General features: G+C 49.0%; 2 protein-coding genes across 6 annotated transcripts in view; one reads left to right on the forward strand and one right to left on the reverse strand.

Moving 5' to 3' along the window:
• Positions 1–20,102, forward strand: part of HK1 (hexokinase 1) — an 87,767-nt gene extending 67,665 nt beyond the window's left edge. For 3 of the 5 annotated variants that reach the window (XM_021706492.1, XM_021706493.1, XM_021706494.1), the window contains 9 exons: positions 705–1,009; positions 2,854–3,002; positions 3,336–3,455; positions 5,504–5,599; positions 8,245–8,344; positions 10,869–11,052; positions 13,757–13,912; positions 16,412–16,645; positions 18,390–19,314. In XM_021706492.1, the coding sequence (XP_021562167.1) occupies positions 705–1,009; positions 2,854–3,002; positions 3,336–3,455; positions 5,504–5,599; positions 8,245–8,344; positions 10,869–11,052; positions 13,757–13,912; positions 16,412–16,645; positions 18,390–18,534 (1,489 nt within the window). In that variant the 3' untranslated portion in view covers positions 18,535–19,314. Of the gene's footprint in view, positions 1–704; positions 1,010–2,853; positions 3,003–3,335; positions 3,456–5,503; positions 5,600–8,244; positions 8,345–10,868; positions 11,053–13,756; positions 13,913–16,411; positions 16,650–18,389 lie in introns of all 5 variants that reach the window. The other 2 variants (XM_008073097.1, XM_021706495.1) reach the window with 2 other exon arrangements.
• Positions 20,103–21,976: 1,874 nt separating this feature from the next.
• TACR2 (tachykinin receptor 2) overlaps positions 21,977–26,264 on the reverse strand; it is a 9,985-nt gene continuing 5,697 nt past the window's right edge. Inside the window, exons 5-6 of the mRNA XM_021706500.1 lie at positions 25,618–25,814; positions 21,977–22,229 (exon numbers count right to left, since the gene is read on the reverse strand). Coding sequence (XP_021562175.1) covers positions 21,977–22,229; positions 25,618–25,814 — 450 coding nt within the window. The remainder of the gene's footprint in view (positions 22,230–25,617; positions 25,815–26,264) is intronic.

The raw sequence follows: 26,264 nt of genomic DNA on the forward strand, positions 1-26,264 counted from the left end.
AACCATTTTTCCTGTTTCCTTTGTAGGTAGCCTTCCATTCTTACAGATTTTTCAGACACAATCTGAGAAAGTTCTGTCTCACTCTTGTCCTAAGCCCTCTTCTAGCTACTAAGAACCCACTTCCAGACTTTTGGGAGGAGGGAAAGAGTCAAGTGAAAATAAAAAATGAGTGGAATAATAATAATAATAATAATAATAATTCCTCGGTGCCAGTTACTTAATCTAGGCATTTTCATGAGCTCGTTTTTGTTCCCTCGGCATCACTGTCGTCCAGCTGCTGAGACCCTCCTTTAATCCAAGGTCACAGGCGTGGAAGTGGTGACATTCACCCTTGTTTTCTCATCTGTGTGACTTTCTGACCTTGCACTTTTGTCCATTGTCCTGCATTATCTTCTTGTCACCGTGGAGAACAAAGTCTTCTTAGATCTTGAAGTTCTTGTATCCTATCCTCATATAATAATGAATAGCTTTTCTTTTTATATGTGGTTATGGGCGATTTCACTTTTCCTTTTTACCTGTCTGCATCTGCTGACTTTTCTGCAGTGGATATATATGTTGTGCAATGAAAAAAGAAAGTGTAGAAACCGGAATTAGAGAGTGTAGGTAGATAGCGGAGCCAGAGGTCCCCAGCAGACAGTTGCTCAGTCCAGCTGTTGTGGCACATCTCATCTCCCCTGTCTTGCCCCACCCCCCGCCACTCATAGGTATTCCCGGCGTTTCCACAAGACTCTGAGGCGCTTGGTGCCTGACTCGGATGTGCGTTTCCTCCTCTCGGAGAGCGGCAGTGGCAAGGGGGCTGCCATGGTGACGGCAGTGGCCTACCGCTTGGCCGAGCAGCACCGGCAAATAGAGGAGACCCTAGCCCACTTCCGCCTCACCAAGGAGATGCTGCTAGAGGTGAAGAGGAGGATGCGAGCCGAGATGGAGCTGGGGCTGAGGAAGCAGACGCACGACAAGGCCGTCGTCAAGATGCTGCCCTCCTTCGTCCGGAGTACCCCGGATGGGACCGGTGAGGGCCTGATGGGGGCTGACATTCCTGTCCTGCTTGTGCCAGGGACTGAGTCACAGTGGGCCTGAGGGAAGTTGGATTTTCCAGTGAATGCATTTGCACTGAGGATACATGATTTTGCAAGAGGTGGAACCTCACTCAAACTTCAGTTTATCCATTTTTTTTTTCTGAGTTGGAGTCTTATTCTGTTGCCCAGGCTGGAGTGCAATGGCACGCTCACAGCCATTGCGGCCTTGACCTGCTAGGCTCAGGCAATCCTCTGCCTCAGCCTTTCAAGTAGCTGGAACTATAAGCATGCGCCATGATGCCTGGCTAATTTTATGATTTATTGTAGAGATGAAGTCTTACCATGTTTATCAGACTGGTCTCAAAACCCTGAGCTCAGGCAATCCTCTCGGCTCCACCTCCCAAACTGCTGGGATTACAGGTGTGGGCCATTTTTATCACTGATTTGTCATGTATGTGTGACATGGGGCAGTTAAATTCCCTTGGTCGGAACTCCCAGGCAAGCACTATCTCTAAAATCATAGCCCTGCTCAGAGTTAGCAAGTGGTTTTAAAAGAAGTATTTTTGGCTGGACTTAGTGGCGCATACCTGTAATGACAACACTTTGGGAGACTGAGACTGAAGGGTTGCTTTAGCCCCAGAGTTCGAGACCAACCTGGGCAACATAGCAAGACCCTAGTCTCTATTAAAAAAGGAAAGAAAGAAAGAAAAAAATGATGTTCTCTTAAAAGCTGGGCAAATTCCACAGCACCGAATAGACCTTCACAAACATAATAAGCCAGAAAAGGATCAACACCCAGTGCATCCCTCTTAAATCCTGACAGGGTATGCGTGAGGCATTCGAGCACCTAAGCATTTCACACCCAGGCTGATTGGAGAACAGGAGCCAACCTTTGATGCTAACCTTAGTGGTTCTCATTGGAACTAAGCACTATGGGGACCCTGAAGAACTTTTGGGGTGGGTCCTGAATATGTGATATGAGTTTGTCCTGTGTGTAAGTTACCTATTAGTGCATTATAAACCATCCTCGAATTTAGTGGCTTAAAACAACACCCTTTATTATTGCTCACATTTCTGTGGGGCAGCTGGACGGTTCTGCTCATTAGGGCCTCATTCCTGATCTGCAGCTTGTGAATCAGTTGGGAGACTGATCTCAGATAGCCTCTGTCACATGTTGGCAATTGTCAGCTGGGCTGTGTCAAGGGGTGCCGAGGCCTGTGTCGAGGGGTGCCGAGGCCTGTGTCTCGGTGGGCCACTCACGTGGTAGTAGCAGAATCCATGAGGGAGAGGGGAAGACTTCAAAGTCTGCTTCAAAGGCTGGGCTCTGGCTTAGCTTTGCTTCTGCCACACTCTGTTGACCGAGCAAGTCATAGGGCTGGGTCAGATCCAAGAGGAGGAGAAAGAAATAAACCCCATCTTTGGTGGGAGGAATTGCATAGTCATATTGCAAGGAAGGATGGGTAGTACAGGGAAGGGAATGATGGTGCCATTTTTGCAAATATTCCACATATTGACATAGACTATTAATTTTTGAGGTTTTTCTGAAGTTGGGGCATTGTTGTTAGGCTTTTTAGTAATCACGATGAAGTTTGCTTATTGTGATAGGTGGTTCGCCCGTGGGGCCTCCTGTCCTTCCAGTGTGGCTCACAGTTTTTGGTGGTCAGGGATTTAATGCCTACCCCTGCTTTGAGCCTGTGCTGTACTAAAGGCAGGAGTTACAGCTTCCCTCTGTATTCAATATGAGAGTTCTCCCTTGAAAGTCTGGAGTCTTAGGGTTACTTGCTGCCAAGAGGCACTTAGCTGTTTTTCACCTTCTTTATATTCTTCACTGTAACAGAGAACGGCGACTTCTTGGCCCTGGATCTTGGAGGAACAAATTTCCGCGTCCTGCTGGTGAAAATCCGTAGTGGGAAAAAGAGAACAGTGGAAATGCACAACAAGATCTATGCCATTCCCATTGAAATCATGCAGGGCACCGGAGAGGAGGTGAGGCAGATCTGCTTTTATAACCCACGGAATGCATACATCACTCACATGGCCAGTGGCATTGGTGGCCATTTGATGACCAATATCCTCTGCATGGTACCTACAGCCATGCATTTGTGACCCATGGTCCCAAAGCACCAGGCGCTTTCAGCTGTGCCTGAATTATGACTCTCCGGTGGCTGGGAAGATCTGGAGAGAGAGGGCTCACTCTGCATGTGTCTGCATGTGTGTATGCACGCGCACACATGTGCACATAGTCACACACTTGTCCATGTGCAGTGAAAGTATGAAACCATGGAGGGCACATGGGCCATCCTTTCTTTTCTCCTACAGCTGTTTGACCACATTGTCTCCTGCATCTCTGACTTCCTGGACTATATGGGGATCAAAGGCCCCAGGATGCCTCTAGGCTTCACTTTCTCATTTCCCTGCAAGCAGACAAGTCTGGATGCGGTAAGTCTCTATCCTCAGATGGATGGGCAGTGCTGACTCCCCTGTGGCCAGGGTGGGCTGGCTCTTGAGACCTTCTCCAACCTCAGTGTCATCCCTAGATGTCTAGAACTGGCTAACAACATGTCACAGTGGGTTGATCTAGGATGACTTGCTTTCTTCTCTTTCTATTTTTTGAGCTGGAGTGTCACTCTGTCTCCCAGGCTGGAGTGCAGTGGCATGTTCATAGCTGCCTCAGCTTCAACCTGTTGGGCTTAGGGGATCTTTGCACCTTCCAAGTAGGTGGGACTACAGGCCACATCACCATATCCAGCTAATTTTTTAATTTATTGTAGAGACGAGTTCTCATCATGTTGTCCAGGCTGGTCTCAAACCCCAGGGCTCAGGCAGTCCTCTCACTTCCGCCTCCCAAAGTTCTGGGATTACAGGCATGAGCCACTACGCCCAGCCAGGCTTTATTTCACACCCTCCAATCCATCCTGGAAACTTGCCTCCATTCTTCCTTCATCTTGGAAAGCAGTCGCCTCCTCTGGGAAGCCTGGTCCTCCAGGCTAAACTGTGCCCCTTGTTCCTTTGATTGTTGCCTTGGTTACAACATTCCTTACACAATTAGTTATTAGTGACTGTTTCTTTTCTGCTAGTGTTATGCTCCCTGAGCAAGAACCTGTGTCCCCACACGCCCTAGCACAGTGCCAGAGAGATAATAAATGTTCAATAAATGGGATGAAACAGGCCAAGATCAGGGCTTGAGCACCTGCTGAGTACTAAATGCTGCATTCAGAGCTGAAGGTTATAACTTCTGTCTCAGAGGGCCCTCAGTCTAGTGGGGGAGCCAAGCCCTTATATTCACAGCACCCGTATCACGTGGTAAGAGCCGAGGGTGGGGCTGGGGGACAGATTCTGGGCAGAAAGAACCAAGGTGCAGAGTCATGGAGGCAAGACCAAGCCTGTCGGAAGAGCTGCAGGTAGCTCTGTGTGTCACAGGTGGGGATGGCACCAGGATGGAGGCCCTGGAGGTGGGCCTCAGGCCAGGGTTTAAGGCTTGTTTAAGCAGCACTAGGCCTGGTAGAGCCACCTGTCTCTCTAAACCAGTTGATCCAGTCATGTTGCTGACTTGAAACTTTTTTCCTCTAATGCCTTTTTAGGTCTCAGCAGTCGGATCTATATCAAGTTGGGTTTCTTTGGTTTAAGTTTTTAAAGGTCGTGATTTTTTTAATCTTTTTTAAGTTGGAGTCTCACTCTGCTGCCCAGGCTGGAGTGCAGTGGTATGCTCATGGCCACTGCAGCCTCTACCTGCTGGGCTCAGGCGATCCTTCCACCTTAGCCTTCCAAGTAGCTGGGACTACAGGTGCGCGCCACCATACCTGGCTAATTTTTTGATTTATTGTAGAGACGAGGTGTCACCAAGTTGCCCAGGCTGGTCTCAAACCCCTGGACTCAGGCAGTCCTCTTGTCTCTGCCTCCCAAACTGCTGGGATTACAGGTGTGCCCGGCCTGTGATTTTTTTTTTTTTTAAAAGCAGTTTGCTTATACTTTCACCTTGTTTTCCTCATAGTGAGAACACGCCTAGGGCACTTTATTTCCCAGCAAGTGTTTTAACTTCAGTCTAGTGAAACCTAAAAGATACTTTAGCTAGTAGCAGTGTTATTAAGATCTTGCATTCCTTCGGTTATATTGTTGGTGGACTTTTCTTCAGGGGAACTGGTTGGTTATCCCAGTGGCAGGACCAGGCTAAGGGTCAGGGAATCTGGGTTCTTGTGCAGTACTGCTGTTTGCTGAGTGGACTCAGACATAGCTGTTCACCTTATGAGCCTCATTTTCTCCATCTGTGACATGAGGATTATTTCGGACCCCTGTGAAGACAATGAGGAGGGGGTGGCCCTGCAGAGTTCTATTCATATTCTATTAATTTGTACTTCAAATGTTGGAACTTTGTCTTCATTGTTGTAAGTCCTTAACAGTTGTTGATTCAGGAGGGAGGGTGGGAAATTTTGTATTCTGTGCTTCTGGGTTAATTACACAGGACTCTCCTGATACCTTTTGTGTTTCAGGGAATCTTGATCACCTGGACAAAGGGTTTTAAGGCAACTGACTGTGTGGGGAATGATGTAGCCACCTTACTAAGGGAGGCGGTAAAAAGGAGAGAGGTAACTATTGAAGAATGTTATAAAAATCTGTACTTTTTTGGGGAGGTTAAAAAAATTGTACTTCAAACAATACATAAGCATGTGACTTAGATAGTAAAAGCTTCCTATTTCCTCACTCAGCTGCCAGAAACAAAACCATAGTTTATTGTTTTGTATTGTTAAAGGATTACTTCTTTTTTTTTTTTTTTTGAGTTAGAGTCTCACTCTGTCACCCAGGCTGGAGGGCAGTGGCAATGGCCTTTGTAGCCTCGATCTACTGGGCTCTGGTGATCCTTCTGCCTCAGCCTTCCCAGTAGCTGGAATCACAGGCACATGTCACCATACCTGGTTAATTTTTTGATTTATTGTGGAGATGAAGTCTTGCCAAGTTGCCTAGGACGGTCTCAAACCCCTGGGCTCACACAATCCTCTTGCTTCCACCTTTCAAAGTGCTGGAATTACAGGCGTGAGCCACCACACCTGGCTAGGGATGATTTTTTTTTTTAGAAAAGTAAAATCATGAGTTTCGTGCAAACAGAAAAAGAGAAAAGCAGCCCCTGACATCTGGGCACAGCCTGACACTCTCAGTGAGGCCTTGGCGCCCTCTTGTTGAACACAGTTTCACAGAGTGCACCATTGTACAGATTGCAGATAATCAGGTACAACCCCTTCACGGCCATGATGGATTTAGGCAAGAAAGAGACCACTCAATATTCATGTCAGGACTAAGAACATAATCGCAGAATTGCCCTGATTCCTGGCAGTGTCCAATTTAGAACAAAGCCCCAAAGAACAAAGCTTTGAACCTTCCTCAAAACTGCAACATAGACCCAACCCAACTTTTTTTGTTTGTTTTTTGAGTTGGAGTCTCACTCTATCACCCTGACTGGAGTGCAGTGTCACGTGTTCATGGCCACCGCAGCCTTAACCTGCTGGGCTCAGGCAATCCTTACTCCTCAGTTTTCCAGGTAGCTGGAACCACAGGCATGCACCACCACACCTGGCTAATTTTTTGATTTATTGTAGAGACGAGGTCTCGCCATGTTGCTCAGGCTGGTCTCGAACCCCTGAGCTCCGGCAATCCTCTTGCCTCTGCCTCCCACAGTGCTGGGATTACAGGCATGAGCCACTGCAACCAGTCTCCCAGCTTTTAAAATAGTTTCTTTCTAACACTTTCTGAGATGCCCCATAGGGTATGTTCTCCTGTGTTGCAGCGAGTCAATGAGCCCAACTTTGTTTGACTGCAGGTGTGTTTCTGGTGCTCTTTGGCTGGAGTGCATTGAAAAAATATAAAATGAAAAATTCCAAAGACTTTGCTTAACTCATTAATTAGCAAAGGAGTCAGTAAGAAATTTTTTGAAAAGCAGCAGTCCAGATGACAGTCTAAAGAGCAGACAAATACCTAGGCAGTCAGGGAGGCTGCAATAAGTGTCCTTGAAAGAGGGGTGACTTGCACCTGGGAGGGCATGCAAGACAACATCTAATATTTTATTGGGAAGATACCTGCCAGTCTATTTTTTCTCATTTCACAACTACTTTTTTTTTAAAATTTTAATCAATATTTTTTATTATGATGTTGTGGGGTACAGTTAAGGGTTAGGTATACAAATATGTTTCATTCAGGCACCCTGTTGATAAGAGGCGTTTCCCTGTCCCCAGACAGATATTTGCTACCGTTAATCCCATCTCCCTCCCCTTCACAACTACTTTAATGGTAGTATGTATTCTTCCGGCTTGCTTCCCGTGCATATACCAACACACACGCATGCATTTTTTTCATGGAAATCATGCCATCTATACAATATTACAGTGTGCTTTTTTTCCACCTAATACAAAACAGGTATCTTTTCTTGTCACTGCATATGCACCAACCTCATTCTTTTTCCTGACTGCATAGGATTCCAGTGGAAACTTGAACTGTGATTTACATAGCCCCTTTAGATCTGTATTTGAGTTGTTTTCTCTTTCTGGGTGTTGCAAGTCATGGAGTGAATATCCTCATATGTGTACCTTTGTGCACCTGTGTGACTATTTCTTTTTCTTTTTTTTTTTTTTGTTGAGTTGGAGTCTCACTCTGTCACCCAGACTGTAGTGCAATGGCCGCTCCCGGCCACCGCAGCCTCAACCTGCTGTGTTCCGGTGATCCTTCTGCCTCAGCCTTCCAAGTAGCTGAAACTACAGGTGTGCGCTACCATGCCTGGCTGATTTTTTATTTATTGTAGAGATACGGTCTCACCAAGTTGCCCAGGCTGGTCCTGAACTCATGGGCTCAGGTAATCCTCTCACCTCTGCCTCCTAAAGTGCTGGTATTACAGGCTTGAGCCACCGTACCTTGCCACATGACTATTTCTGATGGACCAAATCCAAAAAGGTAGATTTGATATCTGCATTTTGCCTTCTGAAAGGCCATTTCCCCTCGTCTTTCCCATTCCATGATTCCCTCTAGCACTCAGCACCATCTGTACAGTGGATAGAATACTCTCCCTTCCTTAGATCTCAGGTTTCAGATGTGGCATTCACAGCAGGCATTTAGTCAGTGAAAGAGCATTTAATGACCTTTTTGTTGGCTAGTAAGAAAATGATCTTAGATTCAGCACTAGTGACTTTTTGACTGTGTGCAGCACGGTGAACCCATCCCTGAAGCTGTGTCCCTTTTCTTTCTAAAGGAGTTTGACCTGGATGTGGTGGCTGTGGTCAACGACACGGTGGGCACCATGATGACCTGTGCTTATGAGGAGCCCACCTGTGAGGTTGGACTCATTGTAGGTGGGTGTCCTGGAAGGTCTCTGTCCTCCGGGAGGGGAAGGCTGGGGATTTCCTGTTTTGTGGACACCCAGCAGCTCAGTCCTGTGTGGGGCAGTCTATCTGTCAGCACCACCCCGACCACCTCCGGAGTTCAGTGCTAGGCAGGGCTGAAGAGCTCTCCAAGGGGCTCCCCCCCTACTCCCACCCCCCAACATTCCCACAGTGCTACACATTGCTTGTGATCAGACTGTCAAGAATGAAGGGACTCCAGGAGGGAGGCCTCCGAGGACTCACATGACTTGAGTGGGTGGGGACAGGTATTTGGAGCTGTCCTGAAAAGCGTGGTAGCTCTATGGGGCTTGTATGAAAGGGCTCCAGGAAGGCATTGAGGCCAGAAAGGAAGCATAGACCACCTCCTCTCCTGGCTGTGCTTAGAGCTGGAAAAAGCCGGGATGATCTTGGGCGCCATTTTGCCTCTAGCTGTCAGTTAGTGAGTGGTCCCGGCCACTGAAGGGAGTTGCTGAGGGTTATCTGTTGTTTCTGCAGAATGTTCCCTGATAGTCCAAGCACGTTAGGGGGCTGGGCCTCGTGAACACACCATTCTGAAGCATATTGATTTGAGCTGTGAGGAAACCATTTGTCCTGTTGACCCTGCTCCTGGTGTCAGGACATGCTGGGAAGGACCCCAAAGGCCTCTTAGCCAACATCTACAGACTCCCTGGACAGGGAGGGCTGGCACCCGCCCACAGACCATTTGCCGAGTTTCTAGAGTTTGGGATGAGGCCATAGCAACTGCCCTCCTGGTGCCAGGAAGACCTTTTCATTCATTGTTAAGCCACTTCACGCTTCCGTTGAATCTCAAAAAAAAAACAAAACCGGAGGAGCAGCTCCTGGTGAAAGGTTGTTTGGGGCTTGGCTTTGGGCTTTGTTTCTTCTTTTGTTTTGCAAAGCTTTCTCCACCCAGCCCCTCCCTTCTGCCTATGAATGGGCTTAGGCAAGAAATGCAAAGCTGGAGTGACACAGCAGCATCCCCACCTTCCTGCCTGTCCCCAGGCTCCTGGCCCCAGGCTCCAGCCGCACTCAAAGCCACTTTTCTTTCCTCCATCAACTGAGTGAGCTGCTGGTGGTGTGTTTGCTCAGGACTCCTGTGGACAAGAACTATGGTTTATGCGGTTGAGTCTTCTTTGCAACCCTCACCTCACCTTCCACTTCTGGAGCTCCACTACTCTCAATTTTAATCTCTAGTGAAAGGGAGCTGAGAGAACAAAAACAATCCACTTATCTAAAGTCTTTGAATTCTACTTGAATTCCTTCAAAGAGGATGAAAACTACCAAAGCCCTTTTGGTCTGGCCTGGGAGGGTGCCATTGTGTCCCTCTGATGAAAATTCATCTACATCCCACCTAGGGTGGGTGGATGGTCCAGCACCAGCAACATCAGCACCATCCCAGTAGTTCGTAGAAATGTAGGGTGTCAGGCCCTGCCTCAGGCCTCCTGAATCTGATCTCGGGCACCTCAGGTGAGATTCAGGTGCATGTTGCAGTCTCTGTGTGAAGGACTTCTTGGTTAGTTGTCTGACTGTTCTGGGAGACAAGCTCAGTGACCACAAGCTTGGATGTCCTGGCAATTAAAACTACTGCAAAGGTCTCAACTTCTTAGTTCCTCATGGGCTGGAACAGCAAGAAGTTCGTGGCTCTACCCTGGCCCTTGCTAAACTTTGGGTAACTCTGCTCTAGGGAGTGTAGGAATGGAAATCAGAGGCACCTGAGCCCCTGGAAAGCATATGCCAGACTGCAGGTGTACAGTGTGTGGGTGCACCCAGGGAAATGTTCCTTTTTCTCATGAGAATCATCCACTCTGCAGAAGTCTGAGATAAAAATATAAATATGTGTGTATCTATCTTTTTTTTTGAGTTGGAGTCTCATTCTGTTGCCCAGACAGTGATATGCTCCCGGCCACCGCAGCCTCTACCGGCTGTTCTTAGGCAATTCTCTCGCCTCAGCCTTCCAAGTAGCCGGAACTACAGGCATGCGCTACCACACCCAGCTAATTTTTTTTTTTTACATTTTATTATAGAGATGAGGTCTCACCAAGTTGCTTGGGCGGGTCTTGAACCCGCAGGGTCAGGCAATCCACTCACCTTGGCCTCCCAAAGTGCTAGGATTACAGGCTGAGCCACCGAGCCCAGCCTGTATCTATCTTTTTAATTTCAATCTAAATATTGTCTAAACTTTCACCATTGAAGTTACATTCCTTTCTTGTAAGGCCACCTTCTATTAAAATAAATTAGCCCTGCCTAGACAGGTAAATACATAAGGCTTTTGGTATAACTTAATCAGATGCTCTCTGAAGCTGTCAGATTCTCAGAGAGACTCTCAGACTCTCCATTTATATTTTGAAGTTTTTCTGGAAAGCATTGGGAAAGCAAAACTGTTACTTTGTTCACACCATAAAAGAACCTCCTCTCTGTAATCTCAGTCCCCAGTAGTGAGACCTCCCGGGTGTGGGGTCACGGCTCCTCCTCATTTGCCTCTCGTGTGTTCCAGGGACCGGCAGCAACGCTTGCTACATGGAAGAAATGAAGAACGTGGAGATGGTGGAGGGGAACAGCGGGCAAATGTGCATCAACATGGAGTGGGGAGCCTTTGGGGACAACGGGTGTCTGGATGATATCAGGACAAACTATGACAAGCTGGTGGATGAATATTCTCTAAATGCTGGGAAACAAAGGTAATTATGCCTGATGGAGAAGGCTCCCAAGGTCAGGCGTGGGGGAGCAGGGGCTGCGTTCTGCCTCTTGCAATGGAAGATCCTTGTAGGAGTGGGTCTGAACAGGGGCAGGGGCTTGAAGACTGGTCCCTCTAGTTCGATCCTGACCTTGGCTTTTGGTGTAAAGACAGCAGAGAACTGGCGAGGATGGACCTCCAACTTGGTTTAAGATGACTCAGGGTTGATGTCCTGAACAGGAATGTGCCCAAAGGACAGGTGACAGTGGTCATACCGCTTACCTCCATGACCTTTTTTCAGCCTGGAAGACTGGTTTTCTGTTCCCCTTGCTCTGTTTCTTCCCTATCAGAATATTGGTTGGGGAGGGTAGCAGATTGGGGTGAAGCTGAGACCCTGTCGGAATCTCCCTCCTTGAGCCTCCTGCACCACCTAGTGGCCATGTGGAGCTTTGCAGCTCAGGTCTCAGGAACTGTGTCTGAAATGGCAGTGTCTGCCCTGCGCTGAATTGAGACAAATGACGCTTTGTCTCAATCTCCCAGGAATCATGCCATCCTCTGCCATAGCCAGGATGAGCAGGTCCAGGTTGTGTCCCCAGGAGCAGAAAGAAGGATTGGGGTGGCACCCAAAATGGAGTTGTTCCCCAGCTGCCTTCAAGTTTTTGCCTTGTTTTGAATACCACCCATGCTGTTATTTACTCAATGTTTTTCTTTAAATCACCTTATATTCTTTTTTTTTTTTCTTTTTGAGTTGGTGTCTCACTCTGTCGCCCAGACTTGAATGCAGTGGCCGCTCCTGGCCACCGCAGCCTCACCCGCTGGGCTCCGGCGATTCTTCCGCCTCGGCCTTCCAAGTCGCTGGAACTACAGGCGCGTGCTGCCCGGCTGATTTTTTTTTTTTTAATTTATTGTAGAGATGAGCTCTCGCCAAGTTGCCCAGGCAGGTCTCGAACCCGCGGGCTCAGGCAATCCACTCACCTCAGCCTCCCAAAGTCATGGGATTACAGGCTGAGCCACCGAGCCCGGCTAGCTTATAATCTTTACTTAAATTTAATGAGGAAGGAAAAAGGGGAAAACCAATGTTACCATAAATAGATGGCAATCATAAAATAAATATAGTGAGGAATGGTGTTACCCCATTCTAGTTAGATCCTGTCACCTACCAAAGCCCCCCCCTCATTAAAAAGGGAAACCAGCAAGTGAGGGAAGGGCTTAAAGACACTAAATTGAGACGATGTCCTTGGAAGAATGAGAAAGACTGAATGGGACTTGGCAGTGATGCCTGCTTATGCTGTTTCATGTACTTTTGTGAACCTCCTGGAATCTGAGGAATCCTGAAGTAGCCAGATTCCAATGGACTTGACTGAGCTTGGGGACACCGGGCTCTGGTGTGTGCTATGGAAGCATTTCAGTCCCTTGTTATTTCTTGAGTCCTTGGAGCATGGAGAGGACAGGAAGTTAAAAGCCCCCAAAATAGGTTGACCTCAGGTGGGTTGTAGCCACCTGAATTCTCCCACCTGAAGCCGTGTCACTTTTCTGGGCGCTTGACCAGAGCTCTTGGTGTTTGCAAAACCTTCAGAAAATCTAGAAACATTCTTTTGGTTGTCTTCTTGTCTCTTTCTTTTTTTCTTTTTTGAGTTGGAGTCTCACTCTGCTGCCCAGGCTGGAGTGCATTGGCATGCTCATGGCCACCACAGCCTTGACCAGCTGGGCTCAGGTGATCCTTCTGCCTCAGCTGTCCAAGTAGCTGGAACTACAGGGGTGTTCCACCGTGCCCAGCTAATTTTTTGGTTTATTGTAGAGATGAGGGCTCACCAAGTTGCTCAAGCTGGTCTTGAACCTGTGGGCTCAGGCAATCCTCTCACCTCGGCCTCCCAAAGTGCTGGGATTATAGGCGTGAGCCACCACGCCCAGCCTCTCTTTTTTTTTTTTTGTCAGAGTCTCACTTTGTCACACAGGCTGGAGTACAGTGGCAAGCTCACAGCCACCACAGCCTGGACCTGCTGGATTCAGGTGATCCTCTCACCTTCCAAGTAGCTGGTGCAATAGGCATGAACCCCCACACCCGGCTAATTTTTTGATTTATTGTAGAGATGAGGTCTTACCAAGTGGCTCAGGCTGGTCTCAAATCCTTGGGCTCAGGCAATCCTCTTGCCTCTGCCACCCAAAGTGCTGGGATTACAGGCGTGAACACCGCACCCAGCCTTCTTGTCCCTTTCAACCCAATCATTCGCTTGTTCTGCACATACTGATTGGGTCTTCTACTGAGGGCCTAGCACTGCTGTGCTCTACCCAGGGGACTCAGAGCTGAGCAAGACACACATGCACTGTCCACTTGGGACTGTCACTGCGGTGATGGTGGGAGGCATTGAGTCCGTGTGCATTGTGAGGGAGGAGGGTAAGGTGTGGGAACCTGAAACAAGCAGGTAGAACCCAGCATGGAGGAGGATGCCAAGGTCTCAGAGAATGGCCTTGGGGCTGAGAGCTGGAAGGTTGGTGAGGAGGAAGACTGTCTAGCAGGTAGACATGAATGCTGGTGGATTTGTTTCTGGTGTGGGGAGGCTGGAGGATTCCCTGGTTCTTCGTGGTCTGCCTCTACATCCCTGAGTACAGGGCTGGGCCAAGGCCATTGATCATGCCCTTGAGGCACAGTAAAAGACCCGGAGGGACCATGAGACCAAGGGCTGATGGTCCTCCTGCTCCTGTCTCAGGTTTGAGAAGATGATCAGTGGTATGTACCTGGGTGAAATCGTCCGCAACATCTTGATTGACTTCACCAAAAAGGGATTCCTCTTCCGAGGGCAGATCTCTGAGCCGCTGAAGACCCGGGGCATCTTTGAGACCAAGTTTCTCTCTCAGATCGAGAGGTGAGTGAGGATGGCCTTTCCTGCCGAGCTAGTGGATTGTGGTGGGGCTGTAGTGACCCAAGGGGATGTTTTGGCCATTTGTGAGTTCTTTGTTTTTTTGCCTTTTTTTTCTCCTCTGGAATAGCTGACCCTGAGCATTGGCATATGAATTTTACTTTCCTTTTATCTGCCCTTTACATTGGGGCATTGTACAAGGGGCATTATTTGAAATTAAACCTACTCAAAATTTTGTAAGTAGGTTATATGGATTCCATTTCAAGGTATAAAGGTGCATTACAAATACTTGGATTGAAGGAGCATAGGACCTGCCCTCCAATCATCCAGGCAGTCTGGGGTGGCACAGCTTGGCCATCCAGTAGCTATGTGGCCCTCGGCAAGTTGTTCTGCCTTCTCCCGCTTTTCTCCTGTGGAGGGGATATTTCTTTCTTGCCTCTGCCATCTCCCAAGGCGTGCTATGTGAGAAGGAGGAAAAGTGGTCTGAAAAAGCACAAGCAATTGTGCAAACACTACCCTATTCTTAGGAGGTCGTAGTAGCCTAACGTAGGCTCCATGTGATAAATAAACCCTGTGCATGGGATTTGCCCAGTATAAACCATTTCCAAGTGTACAGTTAGTGGCATTAGGCACATTCACATTGTTGTGTGACCGTCACCACCATTCATCTCCAGAATTCCTTTAATCTTCCCACACTGAAACTCTGTGCTCACCAGACACTAACTCCTCATTCCTCCTCCCGCCAGCCGCTGGCAACTACCATTCTGCTTTCTGTCTCTATGAATCTGATGACTCTAGATATTTCATGTAAGTGAATCATATGGTGCCTGTCCTTTGGTGACTGGCTTATTTTGCTCAGCATGTCCTCAGGTTTCATCCGTGTTGTAGCATGTGTCAGAAGTTCCGTCCTTTTCCAGGCTGAATGATATTCCATTGCGTGTACGTGCCATACTCTGTGTATCCATTCATCCACCGATGGACACTCAGGATGCTTCTACCTCTTGGCTGTTGTGAATAGTGCTGCTGTGAATGCAGCTGTCCAAATATCTCTTTAAGTCCTTGCTTTCAATATTTTTGTCGTGCGTATACCCACTAGTGGAGTTGCTGGGTCATACGGTAATTTTATTTTTAATGTTTTAAGGAACTGCCAGAGCATTTTCCACAATGGCTGCACCATTTTACACTCCCACTGGCAGTACATGAAGGTTCCAGTTTCTTCACCTCCTCCTCACCAACACTTACTTTTGGTTTTTTGTTTTTGTTTTGACAACAGCAATCCTAGTGGTTTTGTGAAGTGGTGGGGAGAGTCTTTCCAAGTATAATAGTAAAGAAAGGATTCATTAGTAATCAAGCTTAAAAGGCAAACTGTAAACTGAGAAAGACCTTTGCATTGTCCAGTCAAGATGTAGGGTAGGGCATAGTGGCCTTTACCACGTCTGGTCTTAGACCTGCTGTGCCCCACTATGTGTGCTTTGGGTGAGATGCTCAATTTCTCCCAACCTCAGTTTTTACATCTTGAAAATGGGAATGCATGCATTGGTTGGTTCAGGAGTAAATGAGGTATGTAAAACATCTGTTACATAGTAAGTCCTCCAAAAAGCCTGGCTGGTATCATCATCATCACCATAGTGTCATTATCATCTTTTTAAATTTAATATGAACAAGACAAATATCCCAGGAGAAAAAAAAAGTCTTGGAACACAATAGGTATGTCCAGCAAACAAATGGGGGGAGAAAAGATCATCCTCACTAATAGAGAAGAGTGCAAATTAAACCATAGTGCTGCGATGCCGTTCTTAGAAACTGGTCAAAAGTTTTAAAAAGTGATCCTTTCCACCGAGGGCAGGTACAGCCAAATACTCTTCTGGCAAGAGAATCAATACAACTTTCTAAAAGGCATTTAGCAATACGTAGCAAAAGCCCTTTGTCCCAGAAATTTATCTTAAGGAAAAAAATCAGAGTCCCACACAATGATGTATAAACAAGAGACATCAAAGTGTTACTTTGTAATAGCAGAATATTGCAGATAACTTCAGTTTCTCCAAACTGGCTAAGTAAATCATGGTACACCCCTAGCATGGAAGCAGCCACTTCCAGTCCTGTTCTCAGAGAAGGTTATGGGACATTGTTCAGATGTGTGAAATGGGGGAGAAAAGAAAAACACCTATAAAGAATAAGCCCATTTTGCATATCATAAGAACAATACCATTATCTTGTGACATCTAAGAAAAATAAGGAAGGAAATAACTCCTAGATGCTGGGATTGTAAATAGTTTTCATTTTCCAATTTTTATTTTTCTAATTGTGCCAAATTTTTGCACTTTAACATGTAATACTTTGGGGATCACTAATGAATGAGTGAATGTTATTTTGAAGGAAAAAAAAAAAACTCAGACTCTGTTTGTGAATGAGTACAGTGATTTGGGGCCAGCTCTTTGAAGTCAGTCCCCAGGCTGCTCTTGTGGGCCCTGCTTCATCCAGGCCCCTGGCTTTTGTCCTCCACAGTGACCGATTAGCCCTGCTCCAGGTCCGGGCCATCCTCCAGCAGCTGGGTCTGAATAGCACCTGCGACGACAGTATCCTCGTCAAGACCGTGTGCGGGGTGGTGTCCCGGAGGGCCGCGCAGCTGTGTGGCGCAGGCATGGCTGCGGTAGTGGATAAGATCCGTGAGAACAGAGGACTGGACCATCTGAACGTGACTGTGGGAGTGGACGGGACGCTCTACAAGCTTCATCCGCAGTGAGTGGGCCTTCTGGTTGGGATGGGCAGAGTTGGCTGGAATCCCTTTAGGGTTATGGACTGTCAGGGTGTGGTGCCCACCAGGGAAATTCCTCACCAGAGCATAGCCAGCTTTCAGGACCTGGGACTTGTCTGGACAAGGTCATGAACAGTTCTAGGGTTTGACTTGGGGTGCAGCCAAGTGGCTTCATTTGGCCACCTCACACCAGCAGCATGACATGACCCTCAGCCTGCTCCTCCTGGGTCCCTGTTAGCTGGGAGGTGGGGAGCAGTAGAGGAGGTGAGGGTGGGCATGGGCTTACCCATCAGCCCGATGGGATGCAGCCAGGCCATGGTGACCCTTCTCCCCTTTCTTAATATCCTCTCCTCGCTTACTAAAGGGGGAGGAGGGCCACTGGTTCACCTGCTGAATCAGAGTTTGCCAAGACTTGGCAGGGCATGAGTAGTTTGTATCCTGGGCTTGATGGCAGGGAGGGATAGGGAGTGCCGTGATACACCATTCCAGAAAAGGACATGTGACGCCATCTGCTGCGTGATCTGTTGCATGTCTCAAAGGTTGGCTCTTTTGAATAGCATGAACTTACTATTTGTTGTCTAAACCGGAGTACTTTTGCTAGTCAAAAGAGTGCTACTAATAATGACTTTGGGACTGCAGGCAAACTGGGATCATCCCAGATAAACTGGGCCATGGTGTTGTCCTACTTCTAAGCAACCTCACCCAACACAGTGTAGCCATTACCTGCTTACCTCGTGGCCATGGCTTGAGATGGAATCGTCTGTCTTCTCCAGCCTCACCGCTGTCCTCACTGTCACCTGAGATAGCACGCAGGCTGGTTTCCAGCCAGGCCCTGGAGCCATATAAACTCTTGGATTTCATCCCGGCTCTGTCCTTTAGAAGCTGCGCACAGTTGCCCAATCTCTGCGAAGTCTCATCTTCCTCACGGGATGATGGCCGCTGGCAGAGCTGGAAGCTAGATCTATAAAATATGGGGCACCGAGTAGGTCCTCAACAAGGCAGTTACTACTTCTGAGGGTCCCTCACCCCAGGTTGCCTCAGCCTGGCATGGCCTTTAATTTTTAGCACAAAATGCCAGTACCTAGAGTCATCCTTCATTCAGACACTATCCTTCGCTGGCTGCCCTCTTTTCAGGAGCCAGACTGTTGAAGGTAGAGGGCAGAAATGGGATGTCTCGGGTCTGCAGTTGGGGGTGGGTCATACTCGTTCCCACAGGGCTACCTAGAGACCCTGTGTTTGATCGCTTGGGCCTGCTTCAGCCATCTGTGCGCAGGCCCCGGCATCCTTGGTTTTCAGGTCCCCTCAGAGCCTCCAGCTCTGAGGGCAGGGTGTGAGAGTGGGTGGGGTGTGTGAGTGTGCCATTCATGCCCTAGTCCTCATTAGCCATACAGAGTAGCTTGTTTTGGGAGTCTCAGTTGGGCCTCTCTGCTGAAAGCTTTGATGGTGGAGTTGACTGGAAGCCCCCTCTTCTTCCAGCCATTCTCAGTCAGCCACAGCTGCTTTAAGCAGCCTCCTCCCCACTTTGTCTGCCCTCCTGTTGATTGGGTTCAGAGGCTCCTCAACTAGGGACTGCCTTAAACCCCAGTAAACCATCACCAAGTCAAAAATCCTATGTCATATGTCAGGCTGTCTCAGGTCGGGGCTGTCTGTACTTGCGTTTTTAGGTGGGTCCAGTGTCTCTTCTTATCTTCCTCTACTGACCTTCCCTTTTTTTTTTGCCCCTTTTAGCTTCTCCAGAATCATGTACCAAACCGTGAAGGAACTGTCACCAAAGTGTAATGTGTCCTTCCTCCTGTCCGAGGACGGCAGTGGCAAGGGAGCTGCCCTTATCACGGCCGTGGGCGTGCGGATGCGCACAGAAGCGAGCAGCTAAGAGCCCAGGACCCCCAGCCTGCAGCCCCTCCAGCACGTCTCTCTTCGAGCGGCGACCCCCATCCCTCCCAGCGAACTGTGCTGGGAGACGCCGGCGCCCGAGCCCGCCACAGTGGGGAGGAAAAAAAAGTCCAACTAATGGCGTATAATGTAGGGCACAACATAGAGTGTGTGCTGTTGATAATATCTCTCACCCAGACCCCTGCTCACCTGCCCTGCCACTCTGCATGATCTGATTTCGACCCGGTCCCCCATGTGTGAAGTGTAGTGACATCCATTTCTACTGTATGCTTCCATCCAGTGGAGTTATGTATTGGCTTGAGGCAGAAAGTCTCACGCCCGACAGGCCTTCTGGGCCTCCGCAGCCCGTCCTTGGTGTTACTCCCTACTGCCCTCCCAAACCCTCCCCCTGTGTGAAATGTATTATCACCAGCAGACACTGCCAGGCCTCCCCTCCCGGGGGCACAGCCTGAAGGCGAGTGTGGACATAGCATTAGCCGCTTCCTCCCCTCCCGGCACTCACTGCGGCCTATGTGGCCTGGCATCCCATCAGGATGCGTCCATGCCACAAAACCGTGTGTCCGTGGAAGCAGTCCTAGCCACGTGTGACAGTCTTGCATTCTGTTTGTCTCGTGAGGGGTGGTGGGCAGTCGTGCGGGAAAATGTCTTGTCTCCATTTGGGTAAAAGGAACCAACCGACAAACGATGCCGTCTCTGGAATTTCCCATCGCTTTTGTGAGCCATGTTGTATGACCTAGTAAACTTTGTACCAGTTCAAAAACCCGAGTGATGCTTACTGGCAAGGGATGGGGGAGGCTGTCTTGGGGTGTGGCAGAGACCACAAATGCTGGGAATTTGTGTGGCCTTCTGAGTGAGGGAGTTTAAATAAAGGTGATGGCCTTCAGCCTGCATGCAGAATGGCCTCCTCCTCGTGTCTCCCAGCACCTGCCCTGCAGTTACCCAGTCTAGTCCCAGAGTCACACCCCAGCACCTTTTAGAAGATAACAAATGTAAGACCTCTGTCTTCATTTGTAGTTGGAACAAAGAAAAAAATCCACTTGGCTTCCAGGGGCTGTTTGGGTTCCATGAGAGGACAGTGCACACTGGTCCCCCCTCCTCTGCCATCCCCAAACAAATCCTTCCCTTCACCTCCCTGCCTGCCAATGCTCCCCCCGCCAACACAGATGAAGTCTTGAAGCAGCCCAGGGTGGCAGGGTTGCTATACTCTTCCCTGATCTCGAATGGACCCGGTCATAGGAAATCAGCTCTTATCTGACGCTTTTATCTCTCCCTTCATCCCAGCCTCAAGAGATTGCTGGTCCATCCCTAGCTGTCATTTGGGGTTCTCCCCAACCTTTGATGGGTTCCATGTCAGTCTGAACCTAGGTGCCCTGGGATGGCTCAAGCTATGACTGCAGCTGTAAGTGGCTTCCCCCAGGACTGACCGCCTGCCCACTCGGTTTGGTGTCATCGGAGTCCCTTTATTTGGGGCCTGATGCTACCGGTGTCTATGCCACAGTGATGTTTATGGAGAATACAGATAACATTAAACTTTGATGTGCGTTTACAGTGTTATGTGGTTCTTCTGGAGGGGGCACTGGGACATGGAGGATAGTCAGCCAGCAGGGAAAGGTGTACCCTTGGGGTAGGCTGGACCAGGCCTGGAGCTTTCTGGGAGTCGGGACAGTTGCTGTTGTCGGCCTGCCAACTTCTTGCTGCAGAAATAAGAGTGGAAGCTGTGCTGCTGATTTGTAGGTGGCGTTTGTGTAAAATGGTTAAAAGTCATGGCTACTGTTTACTGAACACTTAATCTGGTCTGACTTGCTAGTTTATGGGTGTCACTTACATTGATCCTCACAGCATCCCTGTGAAGCAGTTTTGCTGTTGGACAGAGGAGGAGACAGGGTCAGAGTGACTTGCCTGAGGAAACACGCTGACTCTTTAGACTCTTAAACATCATCTACATTGGGCTGTATCTGACTTCTTAGATATTGAAGCAGAAAGGCCTTGGGTAGACCCATAACTGTTGAACTTTGGAAAATGAGAAGCTTCCTCTTTGTGTCTTTAGCCTGATAATGAATCAGTGTTGTGGTTGCACACTCCCCACAGATATGCTTTGTTCGGCTTACCCAAAGTTTATAAAAATGTGAGCCAAATTTAATGAATCTGAAGGTCTCACAAATTTGGACTAGTAACTTCGCTTGAAAGACTTAGAAGATCTGGGAGTGACAAGGGGCACCTATTACCACCATATGTCCAGAGCTGGGCAGTTTGGATGCCTATCCCCTTCAGTTTGCCACAGTCTCCACCATTCCCTGTTACCTCAACACTGAGACTGGAAGTCAAATTGCCTTTTATCATCACATTTGCAGTTTTTCTTTTTTTCTTTGAGTTGGAATTTCACTGCTGTCTGGGCTGGAGTGCAGTGTCATGCTCACAACCACCGCAGCCTTGACCAGCTAGGCTCAGGTGATTCTTCCACCTCAGCCTTCCAAGTAGCTGGAACCACAGGCATGTGCCACCACACCCAGCTAATTTTTTTGTTATTTTATTTTTTCTTTATTTCTGTTATTCAGTGTCAGTGAGAGAGGCTCCTTAAAAATTTATTGTAGAGACAAGGTCTCGCCGTGTTGCTCAGGCTGGTCTCGAACCCCTGAGCTCAGGTAATTCTCTCACCTCCACCTCCCAAAGTGCTAGGATTACAGGCTTGAGCCACTATGCTTGGCCTGCAGTTTTTCTTTTATACTGGACCAATTCACTCATCGTGTTGTGGCCCCAGAAAGGCATTTCAGCTTGCAGCTCCTTGATTAGATAAGTATTAGGTACCTTACTGGCTCTGTGGAAGTGTTCTCTGAGCTGGGTGATTGAGTCTGCTTAGAAGCAGCATCCTTTGTTGGGTTCCTGATCCATCTTATTTTTCCTGGGGTATTGAAGGAAGAGGCATGGGCCAGACTTTCTGATCTGGTCCTCTCGTTTTGCTACTTCTCAAAGGGTGCTAAGCCTTACCCTGCATCCAGGCACAAAGCTTCTGGGGTCAGCAGGCGTCTGTCTTTGTTTCGTGTTGACATAACTGATCACCTGAGACTGGGTAATTAATGAAGAAAGATTTATTTGGCTTTCGGTTCTGGTGAGGGGGAAATCCAGGACTGGGCAAGCTGCATGTGGTGAGGGCCTCAGGCTGCTTCCACTCACGACAGAAAGGGGAAGGGGAGTGGGTGTTGTGCAGTGAGATCACATGGTGAGAGAGGAAGCGAGAAGGAAACTGAGGGACGAGGAAGCCAGACTCTTCTAACAATCTGCTGTCCCAGATACGAATCTATTCCCAAAAGAGCCAGAACGCCATCACCCCAGCTAGAGAGTATTCATCGATACATGAGGGATCTGTCCCCATGACCCAAACGCCTCCCACTGGGGCCCGCATCCCAACACTGTCCCATCGGGGATCAAATTTCAACATGAGTTTTGGCAGGGCCACTCAGCCCATATCCAGACCATGGCAGCGTCCCACCTTGGAGACCCCCAGCCTCCGTAGCCTCGGAGGGGGCTGCATCCGCAGACATGAGCAAAGTCTCTTTGGTGTGACATCTCTTGACCCTCATGGAGAGGGATGGGGTGTGAGTCAGCTCAAGTTTATCTTCCTCAGTTGGCGTGACCCATGGGCAGCAGCGAAAAGCAAGCCGGAATCCCGAGCGAAACCTGGGGGCAAGAGGGTCACCTTGAGTCAGGGAGTTAGGGGTTACAGGAGCTGTTGTGTGGCTGCTCCACCCCAGAGACTGTCTATCTCCCTTCCAGAAGAAAGTCACTGCCTCTCTCCAAAGAGCCTACCAGGATCTCCTGACAGATGCTTTCTTGAGTGAGTTTGATTTTTGGAAACAGCCAGGAGCATTCTGGTGCTAAGTCTAGTGATTGAAATGGGTGATTAGGCTGACTTAGACGATTTGATCTTATAAACAACAAAAACGTCTAACTAGAAACAGACTTCCTTGTTTGACCTGTTAACTGGCGTCTAAAGGAGGTTTCGAAGACAAGTCTTGGGGCGTAGGAATGAAAAATCACCCAAGCCTGGTGTGGTGGCTCAAGCCTGTAATCCCAGCACTTTGGGAGGCTGAGGTGAGAGGATTGCCTGAGCTGAGGGTTTGAGACCAGCCTGGGGAACTTACAGCCTGTCTCTACAATAAATCAAAAAATTAGCTGGGTGTGGTGGCGCATGCCTGTAGTTCTGGCTACTTGGAAGGCTCAGGCGGAAGGAACGCCTGAGCGCTGCAGGTTGAGGCTGCGGTGGCTGTGAGCATGCCACTGCACTCCAGCCTGGGTGACAGTGAGACAACAACAAAAAATAGAAAAATCACCCATCGAGAACACTGTGCATAGGTGGGGGTGGTGGGAAGACTTAGAGCCCAGACCTCTTCGCCACTATACAATGCATCCATGTAACCAAAAACCATTTGAATGCCCGAAAGCTATTGAAAAAAAAAAAAAAGAGGAGCAATAAAAAAAGGGCTCTGGCAATGTTGGTGGAATCAGGATGCTCTCCCAAGGGGACTGCTTTGAAAGAAAACACATGGAGCTGTCAGGTTTTGGTGCATTTGGTGCTTTAAAAATAAGCAGCTCTCCCGAAGCAGCAATGAAGGTCTGTGCACGAACTGGAGTTCAGAGGAAGCAGACACGGTAAGTGGAAGACATGGGTTGGCATAAAGGGAACACCGGCTGCTCAGAGAGCGGAAGGAATGAATGAGACCGTGTGCCAGCGAGAGAGAAAGAACTGTGTTGCCTCTTCTGGGCTACGCAGAGCTCCGGGTCCCAGAAGAGTTCCCTTACTCCAGTGCTTCGTTTTGTCCACCAGACTCCATGGTGGCCCCACAAGCACCTGTTTGTGGGCTTACTGGCCTCTACCTTCTGCCCACACTCAGCATGTCCCAACCCAAGCTCCTAATCATCCTCCCCTCCTCCAGCCAGTGCAGCCAGTCCCCATCCATTTCTTTCTTTCTTTCTTTTTTTTTTTTGAGTCAGAGTCTCACTCTGTCGCTCCCAGCCACCACAGCCTCGTTCCACCACAGCCTCGATCCACCATAGCCTCGATCTGCTGGGCTCCGGCAATCCTTCCACCTCAGCCTACCAAGTAGCTGGAACTACAGGCACGTGCTACCACACCCGGCTAAGCTTTTGATTTATTGTAGAGATGAGGTCTCCTCAAGTTGCCCAGGCTGGTCTCGAACCCTTGGGCTCAGGCAATCCTCTCACCTCGGCCTCCCAAAGTGCTGGGATTATAGGTGTGAGCCACCGCACCCGGCCTGTACTGATTCTTTTGAAAGGTGAGTCAGAGCATGTGTCTTCCCTGCTCAAGCCCTGCGGTGGGTCCCGACATTGGCGTACAAACCCAAGTCCTTACCTGGGCCACAGGGCTGTCTCTTTGGCTATTCTGGCCCAGATCACTGCAGAGCTGACTCTATCCTTCAAGTCTTTTGCCCAAATGTAAACCTACAGCCCCCATATCTACTACCTGTCTTCCCACACCCAGGTCTAGCTGTTCTTTTTTCTGCAGGACTACTACCTAACATACCATACGACTCACTCACATATTATGTTTATTTATTGTCCGTTGTCTTTCATCAAAATATCAGCTCCCTGGGGAAAGGCCTGTTAACTTTTACTCACTGGTGTATCCCAAGTGCCTGGGACAGTGCTGGGTACATATGGCCACTTGATGAACATTTTTGGGCGGGGGAGTGTCAGGATCTCACTCTGTCACCCAGGCTAGAGTGCAGCAGCACGATCACAGCTCACGGTCGCCTCAACCTCCTGGGTTCAAGTGACACTTCCACATCAGCCTCCTGAGTAGCTGGGACTACAGGTATTCACCACCGTACCCAGCTAATTTTTAAGCACTTTTTGTTCTCTTTCAAATCTCCTGAAAGAGAAACATGTGATGTGGGGTTAAGATTACAGGCCTTGGAGCTACATGGAAGCCTGGCTTTACTGTGTGCTGTATGAGTTTAAGAGAGTCTTCCTTTCTGAGACTCAGTTTCCTCATCTGTATAACGAGAGTAACACCTGCTTCTTTCCTATTACGTACTTAGCTTTCAGGAGTTAGAGGGTTCTGGCATCCAGTAAACACACACAAAATTATAGTTCTTCACTTGCTTCTGGCCTGCCCCATATTAGGGTCTGAACAACAAGACCCTAATGGCATTATGAGTAGCCTGGACACCTGGCCAGGAAGGTGACAAAAGACACAAAGAGGTCCGGGGACAGCCTCACCCACATTCCTGTCTTGCTGAAGCTGGGAAGCGTCCACCTCTCATCCTGGCCCCACTGTCAGGATTTTCTGAGGCTGAAAGACCAGCTCTGACGCAGGACTTCTGGGAACTGGAGGTCCTGCCTGGCTCACCACCTTACATCTCTCCAAGTGTCCCAGAGCAAGTGCTGGCCGCCTCTGGGATGAGGAAACCAGATGATGTTGAGGGAGGAGTAAGATGCCGGCCCCTCCTTCTTGGCTGTCTCTGCCAAGGTCACTTCCCAGTTGTCCTGAAAGCCCCTCAAGGACAGGAAATACACTGTGATCTCCCTAGGGAACAGCTGCCCCGTCCCAGTACTGGCCCCAGCCTCTAATCCAGGGCTTCCACTGCTGGGTCACTGCACTCATCATGTCCCACAAAAGTTGTGCACAGACAGCTCATAAAAATATTAGGACAGAAGTCAGTCCCTCCCTCCTTCCCCTGGCTCTTCCTTCCACCTTCTCTATCCTTGCTGTCTCTCACTGATTCCTCTCTTCCCTCCATCTCTCTGACCCTCCCTCTCTCTCCTTCCCAGATGTAGACCTCAGAAGAGCCAACAGGGACAGACGGTGAGAGTTTCACAGCCTGGGGAATGGGGCAAGGCTTTGGGGAGTGAGAAGGGGGGCAAGGCTGAAGTTACAGAGGGAGGATAGTGCTGTGGGTTGACGGTGAAGCTGGCATTCTCGTGTGGGCTGGAGGCATGGGGCACAGGCCCAGACGGGAACAAGGGTTGAGATTTGAGCTGTGCAGGGGAGCCCAGATGGGGCTGGGGCCCTGAGGGCAGAGGGGAGGAGAGGGGTGTGGCTCACCTGTGGTTAAGGCAGCAGTAGATGATGGGATTGTACATGGTGGAACTCATGGCCAACCAGAAGAGTGCCAGGTAGACCTGCTGGATGAACTTGTGGCAGTAGATGTCTTTCTGGAAGCTGCCCAGGATGAAGTAGAGATGGTAGGGCAGCCAGCAGATGGCGAACGTCACCACCACCAGCACCATGGTCTTCACAAACTGGTCCAGGAGAGACTAGGGTCACTCTTCTGCCCCAAACTCCAAGTCCCAACCCTCCCAGGGCAGGTGCCAGGCACCCCTCTTGCCTGCCTGGGGAACACTCCACACTCCGACCCCATCACCTCCACCGTTTCAGGCCCCTGGAGCGTCTGTTGCCCAGATGTTCCTGAGTCCCCCACCTTGGGGCCTTTGCTCAGGCCAGTCCCTCTGCCCACACTGCCGTCCTTTCTTTGAAGTCCTTGTCAAAACCCAGCTCAATGGCTACCTTCCCCAAAAGTTGTCTCTAAGCCAGGCTTGGTGGCTCAGCCTGTAATCCCGTGCTTTGGGAGGCTGAGGTGAGTGGATTGCCTAAGTCCATGGGTTTGAGACCCGCCTGGGCAACTTGGTGAGACCTCATCTCTACAATAAATAAAAAAATTAGCCGGGCATGGTAGCACGTGCCTGTAATTC

The sequence above is a fragment of the Carlito syrichta genome, unplaced genomic scaffold, assembly GCF_000164805.1.
Source record: "Carlito syrichta isolate Samal-C Ts95f unplaced genomic scaffold, Tarsius_syrichta-2.0.1 Scaffold315646, whole genome shotgun sequence".
In the NCBI taxonomy this organism is placed as follows: Eukaryota; Metazoa; Chordata; class Mammalia; order Primates; family Tarsiidae; genus Carlito; species Carlito syrichta.